General features: G+C 36.7%; 1 protein-coding gene across 2 annotated transcripts in view; it reads left to right on the forward strand.

The window, feature by feature from the left end:
- Window positions 1–15,253, forward strand: part of LOC306871134 (zinc finger matrin-type protein 4-like) — a 73,768-nt gene that overhangs the window by 42,864 nt on the left and 15,651 nt on the right. For both annotated transcript variants that reach the window (XM_079418851.1, XM_079418852.1), the window contains exon 5: window positions 5,273–5,497. In XM_079418851.1, the coding sequence (XP_079274977.1) occupies window positions 5,273–5,497 (225 nt within the window). The remainder of the gene's footprint in view (window positions 1–5,272; window positions 5,498–15,253) is intronic.

Raw genomic sequence — 15,253 nt, forward strand, 5'->3', positions numbered from 1 at the left:
GACAACTTCTTACGCAAATGAGATTGAAGCCATTAGTAAGTTTGATTATATTTTTTAATTTATTAAAAAAAAATAACAATTTAAAATATATTAAAATAACTACATTATGTGCATATTTACTTTTTGAGTTGAAAACATTATTAATTAATAAATATTTTGTAAAATCTTTCAATAGTTAGGGGCAGCCCCCTGGCCCCTACCCCAAAAGGGTCTCCCCCTATTTTGATAGCTCCGCCCCACACATACATACGCAACCCAGGCAACGATTAGTTTTGTGAAACAAAGCAAAAGCAATGTTACTTACCTATCGAGAAGAAACAAAGCAACCTCGCAGTTCTCTCCAGTGCTGGAAAGTTGATCTGATATTTACGCGGGTCCTACTTCTTGCCTTATCGTAACACCGTGTCTACACCGACACGGTGTAAGCCTTCCTTCTTTTGTTCCGCAGACGTTTTCCTCTTTAGTTTTTTATCCGCCATCTCTATCTTTCTGTCGGCACTCGGCTAATGTCCGTCATGTGCACTGAGTGCTCTCTCCTCCACATCATGAGTAGAAACACCCCTTACTGCTGATTGGCTACAAGTTTGTTTTGGTAATGGGCCCGACTCAGTTTTCTAAAGTGTTTTTGAAAAAATACATACCCCACCTATACATAGCAAGGAACTGCTATTAAGTTGTCGCCATGTGACACATGACTCAAAGGTAACAACGAATACAATAAATGCAAATAATCTAGTAAATAATGTCAAAAAGCTTGGTGACCTTGTATTAAACATGGAATGAAAAACTAGTGCAAAAATGTCTGTGTTAAAGCCAGGGATGGCCTTGGTCTTGTGTTAAGGAAACTAGAAACTTTCCTGTTTTTCATTTTGATGGATGACATTCCATAAACCCCTGAGCTTGTAAATCAATACTCCAATGTTTCAGTGCTGGATTCTGCTAATATCCATAGTGTTATACTGCAAGAGTCTGTCAGATACTCCAATAACGGCAGCTGGGGCTTTCTGAATTACACATTATGTGCTTTCCTTTACTGTTACTTTTATTAAATTTGTATTTGCTTTGCACTTTTAACATTTGTTCTTCATAGACAGTTTAGCACTGCCACACATAAAATGCTATGTAAATGTCCTGTAAGAGGAGTGTGACCACACTTCAGGCAGGATTAATTAATTTAATGGCTTTAATGCAAATGTATTGTCTCTCATTGTGCCAAGAACTCATAGGCCCTGCAATAAACAATATTTATTTTACAGAGAATGACCATCAGTTAAAAATAAACTAGATTAAGCTTTCTCAAAATGAAGTTGCCTGCTCATGTACAGCCACCCTCTCTTGTGGCAGCTCATTTATCTTCTTTAAATTTTCATCTCATGTAGCATTTTAATTTACGGTATCAAATTAAATTTTTGCAGCAGTGGTTGTTGATTGCCTAAATTAAATATTGCGTTCCAACCAAACCATGCATTATACTTTTATCAACCCCACTGGAAGGAATGTAAAAAAAGAGCGAAAAACAGATTGAAGGAATAATGCACGTGTTTTGGCAGGGTATAAATTTCCTGGCACAACAAGAGTACTTTTCAACACGTCTCTTGTTCGTGGACGTCACAGTTTTTAGAGATATGCTAATAAATCAAAGCTTTGTAGGAAGCTTATGTGGAGTCTCTTTAGCCTCTGCCATAGCTTTTGCAGTCACTACTAATGTAGTTTATATATCAAATCATATATAAAGTTGCAAATAGGGCTGAAAAACAGAGTTTGACTTTAGGGCAGTCAGTGTAAATGTACACAAACTCCGTCAAAGATATTGGGTCAGTTCAATCTCACCGCTCAATAACACCTTTGAACACTAATGGACTCAGACAGGAAGTGGCTTATTCTTTCCAATTGTCCCTTCTGATGTCAAGGCTGAACAGAGCTTTTGTAAACATTGTCCATGGCAGAGTGGACAGTCACTGAGGTGTTAAAACTGATTGTTTGGCCTGGCATTATCTCTGGTGTTTTTTATGTTTATGCTGTCTGCTCTGTGGTGATGCCGCCATCCATGCACAAGAGTAAATGAGTAAAGAAGCTTGGCTTTGTGTGTGTGTGTGTGGGTCAAACTCAGGACTGTCAGAAACAATGCAAAGCATCACCTTCCTGATAAAGTCAGTGGCAACAGCTTGTTAGTTATGTAGCAGAGGACACATCCAAACACAATGATGAATAAAATCTCAGTAATTGGGTTGTTGCTGTCAAGATCAGAAATAATTTCCGACTAGAATCACTGAAGTAAACAAGAATAAGACATACTTTTGTTTTGTTTCATTGGGTTTCCAAACAGTAAAATGTCTTCACATAGCTGGGAATCATTTGATTTGTGAGTTTCTCTTTGGCTTTCTGAGCATGTACTTACAGAAAATCCCAAAATCCTCAAGCTATCTGGATTGCAACCAGGGTCCAAAATCATACCCTTAAAGCACCAAATGAGAGTAAAACTTGGCTTTGGCAAGTGAATAAAATAAAATTAATTGCAAGTTGGCAGATAATTATATTAGAAATGGCAACATTACATGATTTAAAACAGATTGTGTGCCCCTTGTGATGTAAGCAGTAGAATCAAAGCCACACAAACTGTAAAACCTTAGCTCCGAACCTCACCTCTTCTAACTTTTGTTTATCTAGAACAAAGGTTTCCTCATTTTTCCTCAGAAAACCATGTTGTGACAAAAGTATAGAATATTCTTCATGTTAAGTTTCTAAACGCTTCTTTGTAGCATTTTCATGTGGAAACAGAAGTGTTGCAAGTGAATGGAAAATATAAACAACAATCTATAAAAACATAACTGAAATATAATAACCATATGTATACTATAGATTATTTTCCTCAGGATTCTTGATTAATAGGAAAATCGAAATCTTTTGCAATGAAGTACAAGTGTTTGTCACTTTTGATTCATTTAATTGAATCATTGCATGCTTTTGAATCATTTTGAATCATTTGATTAATTGCATACTTTTGAATGGTAGTGTATGTATATTTAAAATAAAATAATACAAAATATAGTTTAATGGCCAGTAAGAAACATTTATGACTAAATTTTCTCAGTTTCTCCAGAATTGGTTAGCAGTAACTTTGTACCGCAATTCCAACAAATATGTACAGAGTAGTGATGCGCGGATGAGCTAAAACGTCACCCGAATCCGCAGGTTCAAATAAATTATCCACCCGCCAAGATAACCGCACCCGACCCACACCCGATCATCACATTCAGGGTTCATACGGTCATGAAAACCCAGAAAAGTCATGGAATTTTAAAACAGCAATTTCCAGGCCTGGAAAGTTTTGGAAAAATAAATAAACCCAGAATGTTTTGGAAAAGTCATGGAAATCTGTTTCACAATCCTGTGTATAATAGAATTATGTTTAATTAGATCCTGAATTTCGGTGCGGGATTGCGCAGGCTATATCGCAATACTCATTCCCGCAGCTTTCAGCTTTAAAATGAGGGAAATTACTGAAAAACATTTATTCAATATAGCGTATAGGTTAGATGAGTAAATAAATCCACACAAACCGTCAGATCAAATCAGTCATTGAAAACAGCGTGAGTGATTCAGCTGTACTGCGTCTTCTCTCTTTGACCTTCTCTTCACATCGGCGCATCTAGAGCTGTACGCTGTGATACAAGACTTTAGATCGCATTTCGGTGCAGTTGACAGAATTGTCAATTTCATAATCGGTCATTGTTGCATCGTCACAAAAATGTATTATTTTCACATCTTTTTAAGCCATTCGGTACTTGTGCGCTCACAGTCACATCCAAAGCTTGCTCTGTGAGTACCAAATTGAGTTTGCAAGCAAATCTTGTTGCGCTTAAGTGGCCAAATACATACAAAAGGACGTCAAAATGGTCGTCCTGGTGAGTATACTCATAAGCACGGTTTTGTCTTAAGTTAATGCAAACAGTTGCAAAAGAAAACAAATGTGTATAAGCATTGGATCCGTGAAATAGGTCTTGTGACAGCAGCCTAATAAAGCTGTGCGGTCTGTCATTAATGTGAATCAAACAACAAAAGACAGAGGAAACCCCTCACTGCTCTTGACTAAATAATGTTTTGTTGAATAACTTTAATATGTTAATTTACACTTTATTCAATTTCTGTAGCCTATTTAGAAAATGTAGTTAATATTTGCATCATTAATGATTTGTCTTATCCACCCGCGACCCACCCGCAAATAATCAGAATGCGTTTTTTATTACCCGACCCACCTGCCACGCGGATGTAACCGCCATCCGCATATCACTAGTACAGAGAGTGTGATGGAAATATGGAGGAAAAAATCTCCTGCAGTTTGCAGTGAATCTCTCCTCCAATATTTAGGGGTATGTCCCAGAGAGCACAGAATCTTGGCCGTTGCCTGAAGTTTTATATAGCAATCTACAGAATTTACCATCTTGTACCTGGCTGCCAAACTTCTGCTGCCTTACCAAACACACCTCTCCAAAGTATTTTGCTCTTGCGTTCAAATCTGGTCTTAAAAGGGTCATAAACTGCATTTTTATTTTATACTGTTCTCTGAGATCCACTTATAATGTTATGAAGTTGTTTTTTTTTTGTTTTTTATGAAAACATTACTGTCAGATCCATATAGTTGGCACATTATTGTCTTTTAGTTTCAGACTTTCTTGAAAATCCTGTGTGGAATTGTGCCTCGTTTTTAAACAAATCCATGGTATTGAAGTGAACAAAGGACCAAGTTCTTACTGGCGCAGTCTGAATCTTCATAACAAGTAAAGTTCATCCTCTCTTGCCTAATGTTGGAATCAGAAGGAAGGCATATACTGTGTTTTTCCACAACTTGGCACTTTACAGCATCTTGTTGTCTTCAGAGCCATCTTTATCATTTTGTTTCTATGTAGACCTGTGTTCGCATATCTCATTATTTACACTATGTGTGTGAATCGGTGGGCGGAGCTAAACAGGCAGTGATGTAGAAGCAGGTGTTGATCTTCTGCAGAGGCGGAGTTAAGCCACACTATTACATCATAGAGTGGTACATTCCAAAACCTGTCATTTTGGCAGACTGGCTTCAATATAAGCTGATTTTAGAATAACAAGAAAGTTTTGAGTTCTGAAAATTACAGAATGTTTTTATAGCACAATGACCTCTTATGATAAAAGATCAAGGGGATTGTAATTTTTAAGTTCATGACCCCTTTAAATATGTCAAATATAAAACAAATCATTATTCTATTCTAATTCTTGTTCTGCTTTGTTTCTTCAGAGGTGACACCTAGTCCAGTGAAAACACCCTCCACAGAAACCTCACCTGTGACCTCGACCCGTCAGCACCGGGATTCAGATCGCTACTGTCAGCTGTGCAATGCTTGGTTCAACAATCCTGGAATGGCACAGCAACACTACGACGGCAAAAAGCACAAGAAAAATGCAGCACGCGCAGACCTACTGGAACAACTAGGGAAGACTTTAGACATGGGAGAGATGAAAGGTACAGACACACTTAAACTCTCTCTTAATGGCTGTTTATGGCTGCATGATTAATTTGGCTGTTAGTTCATTAGATGATGAAGCACTGAACTGAATGATACAAGATTTGTATTGCTTTACTGTCCTGCAGGTCTTTGATGGAAATGAGAATGTTGATTATAATGGTAGTGCAACTGCCGAGAAATGAATTGGTTTAGCAAAATTACACACTGTGTCATATAATTATGCTTTATATTACTAGGTGTGATGCCATTTAACGGTAAAAAATATTTAAGGAGAAATGCATTGAATAATGCAAATATTTTCCTTATGGTTTTCGTAAAACATTTCAGTGTTTTGCAATAGTAATTTATTATATTTAATTTAAACAACCCAAGTATTTACAATGGGGTCCAAAAATCAGAGGCCATTCTTCAAAATGCATCGATTTTACATTTTTCTTATTAAATATATAAAATCATTACACATTATAATCAGCAAAACAATTAGAATGTAAAGGGAAAAAAATAGTTTGCCACCTTTTTGCTTATTGATAGCAGCACTTAGACTCTGAACCGAAAGTCACATCATCAATGTTCATCAAACATCATAATGTTTTTTTTTTGTTTGTTTGTTTGTTTTTTCGAAAAATCTTATAAACGGTTTTTGGTCTCAGTATTTTTTTATTTTTTTTATTTTGTCTATCATGCAGCACAGATATGTCATAAATCTCAGCTCCTTTTCCTTTGATGCTGTGATGTCTTTAAAAGTAACTGCATTGAAAAAGGAATTCAGAGTTGTGTGAATTTTATATATCCTCTTTGTTACTCAAGAAATGAGAGCTCAATGGCAAACTGTGAGGTCACAAAGATTGACCTATGTTGCTCATGTTATATTTCACTGTGTTTTTTTTATTGAAGGCTATTCCCAGCTCAGAGCGGTAGTTGGTGCCGTGGGGCTCACTTCCTCGATAGATTAATGAAAGCGCTCCCACAATACAATAAAACTTCTCGATGTGTCTTTTACTTCCCTTGCCTCTTCTCCAGCCTGGGCTCCAAGAGAATAAAAGCAATAGGTTTGTGCATCCAGAGACTTTGATACAGGCTATTAATTTCTCAGGGATGAAGAGTGTGCTCTCCCATTGTCTTATGGCTTACATTGTGTCAATAACAATTACAAATAAATTTTCTCTTAGGTGAGAGGGAAAGAGACCAGGCCAGCAGTCATTGCTGTGAGGGCTTCCACCTCCTAGTAGACCTGTTAGGTAACATGGGATGTTTCAACTCATTAGAGCTATTGAGGTACGGATCAAAGCTTCGGAGAGATTGGCGCTGTGAGACTGAGATGAGCACTGAGCTGAGGTTGGGTTTAGTTTGTTTGGACTGAAGGTTATCCCTAGCTTAGAGTGATGGATGGTGAATTCAGAGCATCCTTGTTAATGGAAGACACACTGAAGACTTGGCCAGGCACATAGTGACTATTACTCTGTCAGCACAAGATTAAAATGGAAAACAATTAGTCTGAGTGCAGAATGAGAAAATAAACTGGAGATTTTTACTTCATTGAGGATAGAAGTTATCTTCATTTCCCAAGATCACAAGAGATTTAGGAATTATTTTAAGATTTTATCAAACATCCTCCTTCACATGCAAGCTCAAAGCTGTAGGTCACACTTTAAAGTGGGAGAGATCACTGATCACTATTTTAGTTCCACTTTTTCCCTTTAACTGTAAGTGATTTTTGTTCTATTTATCCCAAACTTTGATATAATTTATCACATTTTCCCAACTATTTTAATAATTGTAATGGGGCGAAAATAAAGGAGTAAGGGCTGCTGAAAATTCAGCTTTGCCATCAAAAGAATACATTACATTTTAAAATGTATTAAAATAGAAAACAGTTATTTTAAATTTGAATAATATTTCACAATATTATTATTATTTATTTTTTACAGTGTTGCTGAGCATAAGAGACTATTTTTTTTTTTAATAGCAATACCAAGTACCAATCCCACACTGGTAGTAAAGGTGGAAGTTAAAACAAGAAATTAAACAAGAGAATCTTCTGATTCAGATGATACCAGTTCTGTCACTTAACATCAACCTAATCGCAAATTAAATTTTCACCCATCATTTCTTCTGTAAATCCTTTATATTTCCATTATATTTTTTTCTATTATATTTTATCACAATAAAAATGTTCATATCAGCGGTAAAATTGATAATTATCCATATAAATTTCAAATCTTTATTTTTTTCAAGTTTAAAGGCAGAAGTTTGCTCCTAAGTGAAAGCTGTAGAAACCAGACCATTAATTGTGGTTTTAAACCACCCTTTATGGTCAGAACATGACAAACACTTCACGTTTTTGAATTCTTTACACTTTTCCAGTCTCTTTTCCTTAACAAAATAATAAATATCTTAATAGAAAAAAAATATTTCTTAGTTTCTGCATGTTCTAACGATTGATTATTTCAATGAAACAGGCTTGTGTTGCCTGACTTTGATGACCTGTATCTTCAGCACAGTTTGCAGGGCAGGCTGCAATATTAATAATAATATATATATATTTTTTATCTCTTAGAAATGCATACTTGACAGTAGTAACTTGAGTTAGGATTTATGTTCATTAACAAAATGTCATGAGTCCGGGCTCGGCAGTTCTTCCCGTTTCCACCAGAGGTCACCATCTCCCTTCCTCCCGGACTCATTTCCTGTAACCACGTACACCTGTCACATTACACACACCTGCAAACACGTCACACTCCCAGCTGTTCCCCATTTGGCACAGACTATTTATGCACCACTCTCCCACTGCTCTGCCTGGGTTCATTATTTGTTAATTGTTATTTGTGAATGTGTTGTAGTGCTAGTTTTTGCTCTGGTCTGGGATACATGCACTGTGTTGCCGTTTGTATCCCAGTCCGTTATAGTTTTGTTTTTTGCCATGTTGGCTTTTTGTTTTCTGATTAAAGAGCACCTTACCTGCAATTGGGCCCTGACCTCGTCTTTTCGTGGCGCCTCTTCGCCGTGCCGTGACACAAAAACAGTGACATCTGCAAAAACTGTAGCAACTTAATTTTTATGTGGTGAAATGTTTTATTTGGTGAGAGTTTTATTCAAATTAACCATTGGTCTTCCATTCTAGCATACATTTAGACTATGATAACTACAGTTAAAACCACACATATAGTACCTCAATACCATGGTAAAAATATGGTTCTCCCACAATACCATGATGCACTTTGTGTTGCTACAGTAAATCATGGTGGTCAGCGCGTTCATTAGTTTAAATCTCAGATTCATTTGTGTTCTTCGTTGAATTCAAGCGCATCACACTGGATCTCACAGCGCTGTTTAGTGCTCGTGTGACCGAATCTTATCAGCGAGTAAATACATCTGCTGTAGTAAGCTTGCACAGCGCTGCCGTTTGAACTTTGAGCCGAGCAGATAAATGGTCCGTGTGGCACAGCTCAAACGAGTAGAACTATTTCATTCTGCTTTTGGCGCCTAAACATTACATTGAACGTTTATCAAACTCTATTAATTGTTTTATCAAAGAAAATTATTTCATGATGATAATTGCTGTTACCGTTTTACTGCCCAGCCCCATTGTACACTGTGACTTACAACTTATTTCAGTTTAAATTGGTTTAAGGTCCAGCACAGTTATCCTCGGCCTCTCCTATTTATCCATTTTCAGTTTGCATTTACTACCACACTCTGTGATTTCAGCATCAGGAAGACCAAGACAAAAACGGACCTTTAGAAATACCCAGTCAGTATACTGCACCACAGCTGATCCTTCACACATGTTTCCTCTTCACTGGGTTAAGGAGGGAAAAATGGATGGGCCAACCATATCTGCAATTTTCCCCTTGGCTGCCCTGTCTCTCTGGTCTCACTGTCTGGCCTGCAAGGTCTCTCACTAATGTCACCTAGTCATTACTCCAGCCAGGAAATGTCAGCGCAGACACCGCAGCGTTTAGTAGTACGCCTCTGATGGCTTCTCTCCAACATGATTATCAATTAGTAATGATGTGGCAAATCACCCTAACGGCCAGAGCGAGAGGGCGAGAGGGAGAGAGTTTGGCAGAGAGGGAAATGTTGCAGGAGAACTTGCTGTCTAATTCATCGGGCTGGGAGCTGCTGGTGGCAGGCTCATCTTTCACACAAAGCGTTAGCACCTAGAACACTTGCCTCTGTCTCTCTTTCAGTATCCATCCCATGTTTTTTTTTTTTCCTTTAGTCTGCTTGCCTTAGATTTTTCTGCCTATTTCTCTGTTTGCATATATCTGTCCCGGGCATCCTTTGAGTGTTGTCTGATGTTCAGAGCATCAGAGAGGGAGGCAGCAGTCACACTTTGAAGACTGCAACATCATGAAATATTCATAGCTTTTCTGTTGAGCACTATGTCTGCGTGGTGAATGTGTGTGTGTGTGTGTGTGTGTGTGTATCTGTGAGTGCATAGCACGTTTTCTTTTCCTGCTGCTTTGAATTGCAGCACCTTTTTATTTACACAAAGGGAGGGCTAACTGTTACTTCTCTATTCTGTAGATTTTTTGGGAGGGTAAACATCAAGGGGTCTCTTGCATTTTTATACATTGTTGAAAAAGGGCCACTATCCAGGTGATACCAGTTGAATGTTAATTTTTTTTACACACCCATGAACTTAAACTGTATGCAGTTATTGGTAAAGCTGATGATGCACTGACAGAAATGTTGGAGGTCGTCTTTTCTTCGCAACTATCATTATGTATCATGATGCCAAATATATACGGACAGAAATACATAATCATTTAATACGTGACATTTAAAAAATCTATCAATTATAGATTAAAATAAATGTATTTCAGTCAGATAGGTGAAATAAGTAGAGGGGTGTTATATATATATATATATATATATATATATATATATATATATATATATATATATATAATTATTATACAGTATGATTAATGTATCTGTGTATATACACATTCATCATTCATGATATAAATAATTATTAATATTATTATTATTAATTTGTAATTATAATTGACACCTTTTTGGAGGTTATCTCTTCTTCGTAACTAGTATGATGTACTGATCAGATGTTGTTTAAATGTACAACACAAATAAAAATGAATACACAAATAACTGAATACATATGGTATTTGAATTTCTATAAATATATATATTTTTTACATTTTTCTTTTACTATTGCACAGGGGTTTTCCCTCCTTTTAGCTCCTCTTTATATTTATTTTGTCTTTTGTGGCTTTTTAGGACTCTGTGCAGTAATAGGGGTCTAAAGCCTGTCAAATTTGAGTTTTTCAGCAGTGAACTGAAGAGCTGACCTCATTTTATGTCTCTTTGCTCTTCACTCTCCTCATGTACGAGTGTGTAGTTGCTGTTTTCACATTCATCCAATCCTTCCTTTTAACACTTAACATTGCACACTGCACAAAACCCAACTCATTAGCGGGCCAATACATAGTCATTTTGAAGGAGAGGCAGCAAATGGGGATTATTTTTGTTTTTCTCAGCACTCCGTGGAGGAAGCCCTTATGATTTGATCCAACATCCCAATGTGTTCTGTTGGTATTATACATAGTGGCCTTTTTTAACATTCTGTCTCACACAGCTATCATGTAGCTATCAGCTATCACAACATTTTATGTTTTCAAAACTACAAAAATAGTTTTAATTCAATCTATGTACTCTTTTTACTAATACAAAACCTTCCAAAGAATAACATCAGAATGAGGTTTTCATCATATTTTCAATAAAACAGCATGCTAACTTGCTTTTAATCATGGTCTCATACAGTGCTTTTATTACTGGCATATATTTAGCAATGCAGTGACCAGAATGAATGTTGAAAACTGGACTTTAGTTAAGGCTTTGGTTTGCCTTTGAGGAAAAGAGCTTTCATTTCAAACACTTTATCAATCAAGTCTGCTTAGCTGTCCTCATGTTAACAGAGAATGCTGATATAATTCAAACTGATATGATTTCAGAAGCGATTATGGCTCTTTTCTGTGAGTTTTTTTTTTTAGTGTCATCACCAAGCCAATCAGGCGACGCCTGTGACAAATTCCATCTATCCAAACACAGTCCTGCTGGTTAATTGGAAAGACAAGTTTGGAGATATAATTTGGCTCGTCTGGTAATCAGCGTCTTCACTCCAAAGGACTGTGCAATTACATTCTTCCTGCCTAGTGCTTCAGTGTACAAGCCATTAGTCTTACGTGCCAACCTTAAACCAATCGAGGAGTGTTGGTGGTTGTTGTGATTTCATGCTAAGGTGACATGTTATCTGTATTCTTTTAGGCTTTGTTGAAATTATATTTTATTGTAAAGGTAAGACGTTAGCTCTTGTTTCTAAAATGATTTTGGAAAGACTTCTATGTCCTGGAAAAATATCTAATTTAAGACATCTTGCACCAGCAATTGTCAGAAGGCTAGTTCACCCCAAAAATAAAATTCTGTCATCATTAACTCATTCATATGTTGCACTTTCTTCTGTGAAACACAAAAGAAAATATTCTGAGGAATGTTTTAACGGTCTTTACACTCTGTATCTTTACACAGCTGGTATAACAGCTGTCACTAAGATGGTATCCTTTCTAAATATTTACACTTTAAGTTACTAATATGCTACATATAGGAGTCTGTTTGTTTTCTGCAGAAAAAAGAAAGTCATACATGTAAATGGTGACCAGAATGTTAATTTTGGGTAAACTGTATAAGGTACTTTTATCACATAATTGAGATACTGTAATTATTAGTATGTAAATGTACTCAGATGCTAAATGAATTGTGTTGTATTATATGTGCACTTGCCATGGGCTTTTTCAATTTGATATGGTTGATATATTTTCTTCTGGAGCAGAAGTGGATCACTGTTTGCTGAATTACCCACCATTTAGATGCCATCTGTGTGTCACTGTACAAATATGGGCATATTTTTCTCATTCATTGTTGTATAGTGTATATTTGCTCATGTTTGAATTCACACAGCAGAGCTGATTGAGGCAGAAATAGTGTCTATTTACAGTGCAAACATGCTGATTCAAGCCTGTCCGACAGATTAGTGGTTGATAATGTGCTGAATATGGCAGGATGTTGTTAATATGACCTCTGCCCTCATGATCACTGCCCATGTAAATGATGTAGTAGTTGGAACGCCTTATAATTTACAGAGTCGTACTATAATAAAACATATGCTTGGGTTTTCTGGCTCACGGAGAGAGTCAAAGTGAGATCTGTGCTGTACCATCAGGAGGACAGATTGCTGGAGGTAAAAATAGATGAACCAGTGTTGCCTTAAAGTTCATAAATCATCAACTTGCCAGAGAGCTTGTCCTATAGAGGCAAGATTGGAAAAAAATAAAATAAACGTGGGCATGCTAAAGCATTTTTCTAATTAGTAGTAGTTTGTTTACCAAGGCTACATTTCTGATTTCATGATTTCTGAAGGATTATGTGACAGAGAATTAGAGTAATAGCTGCTGAAATTTAACTATTTGCTTATTCGTCTATCATTAAGCTTTGTCATAACAGAAATAAATTACATTTTAAAATATATTCAAATAGAATACAGTAATTCATTTTTATATAAAGAAAAAAAAACATGCTCTAAACAGCTGACTCTGACATTTGAATCCCACTTTATATAAAGAAGGAAATGAAAAATGGCCAAGCACCTAACTTTTACCTTTAAAAAAGTAAATACTTAGCTAAAGCCTGTTTGAAGCAGAGTCCTACAACACCTATAGTTGATACACATTAATGTCTGTTGAAATCCCATCTGTGGTGAGTGTGTCCTGGTGCCTTATATGATTATTGATGGCGAAATGAATTGAGTCTTAGAGTGTAATGGTTAGTGACTAATAGTCTAACTATTATGCCAACTAGTTTAAGTTGGATAAACTGTAGGATCGACAGATGGGAATCTCAGCAAGTATGTCCCAGTTCAGTGGTGTTATGATCCCTGACGGGACCAGAAGCCTGAGATGATAATATCCCTGAAGGCATCATTAAACTTTATGGTGCTCTAGGAATTCTGAAAGCTGTGTGTTCCATTCCATCTACTTCACATTTTTATTCTGAATAACACTCTGAGCCAAATGGTCAAAATGTAATTCCTAATGTATAGAAAAATGATTTCCTTGAAAATTCTACATTTCTATGTAAGTGAGTCTTCATCTGCGTCCATATGTGAAAAATAATTTACAGCATATACACTGTGCAACAGGGATAGCAAAGAGTCAACATTCCATCTGATTTTTTCCACTTGTGGTTCCTCTATTCCCGTTCGGAGGATATTCTGTGCTAACGGTAATAAATCTGAGGCAAGGGTGACACAGATGAAAGAGACTTCATAGGAGATGCGCACTGCTCGACTCTTCATTGCTCATTTGTTCCGTGGGCACCGCGACAAGCAGAATGGATGGCTAACATTGATGGATGCCTGGGCGGTGCTCCATTATTTCACCTTTTCAAAAAGCATTTGAGAGGCGGCCTGTCAAAAGGCCAGCTGGGAGTCACCACAAGCTACACGGCTCTGCCACATCCTCTCAATGTCAGTACCCAAGAGTGTGGGTGTGTGGAATAAAGCAAGTGGGTGTATTTATCCCACCAATAAAATATACCAGCTAAACTAAACAGCTGACGATATGGTCAGCTGAATTGGTACCCACAAAACTCAGAAGACTTTTTATGCATAATTATGCAGAATTTCTGCCCAAAAAATCAGTGCAGAAAACACAATAAACATATGCAAATTCTTTCTGGGCCATCAGCCTGATACAAACCATGGGCACATTGTACAAATGTTAAACTGCTGAAGTCAAAAAATATTTTGTTTATGACCATGTATCTAGGAGCTTTAAAAAGTTGTGGAAGGAAATTACTTTTTTTTTTTGCTGTGCTTTTCAGTTTCACTGTTGCTGATATGATTAGCCAGTTTTAAAAACTCCTGCTGGCTGGCCAGTGGCAGAAATAATCAGACTCTTGGGTATAACACAGATAGACACAAGGAAGACTTTGTTCCTGGTCTGTCATTGTCAGTTTTTTTTTTTGTTGTTTTTTGCCAACCTACTGTAATACACCGCAAGTGCATATCAACAGAGGGAGCAAACTCTAGATGTATGAGAATGAGTCAAATTAAGCATGATGATGAATCAACAGTACAACATTAATTTCTCCATGCCCTTCTCCTGCAAACGTGGTTTATGGGTTTAACTCAATTTGGAGAGAAGGAGATTGCAAAGGCCATTTTTCAGCTACAATATCATTAGTGCAACATGACAGCAATTATACGGGACGCTTAATCCATAACGGGGGCGCAGGCGGGAAACAGCACTGATAGAGAGCCAAAGTGCTGCTGTGTCACGTTAGTAACAAGCTTTTTGCTGTCCAGAGTCAACACACGAATAGGTAGAGGAGAGTAAGTGCTACTAACTTAACTACATTTTTTAGTAGTGCCAACAGGTAGAAGTGTGACAGAATGCTATATTACTGTATTTTTTGTCTCATATTATTTGATAGCAGACAGAGCAAGCTGAGGCTATGATCAGAGATGTTCTGTCCCGTTTGCCATATATAATAACTTGTTTATGTAAATAAACAATTCAACATCAAATAAATGAGGTAGTGTTTTTTGAATTAGTAATATAAATATAAATGTATAGCTTTCTTGATTGTTTAGAATCTAACTTGAGCATAAGTTCAATTTAATGTTAAAAGTATCATCTGACTGTTTATAAACTACTTAAAATAATAAGTAG

Source organism: Barbus barbus, assembly GCF_936440315.1.
Source record: "Barbus barbus genome assembly, chromosome: 6".
Classification (NCBI taxonomy): Eukaryota; Metazoa; Chordata; class Actinopteri; order Cypriniformes; family Cyprinidae; genus Barbus; species Barbus barbus.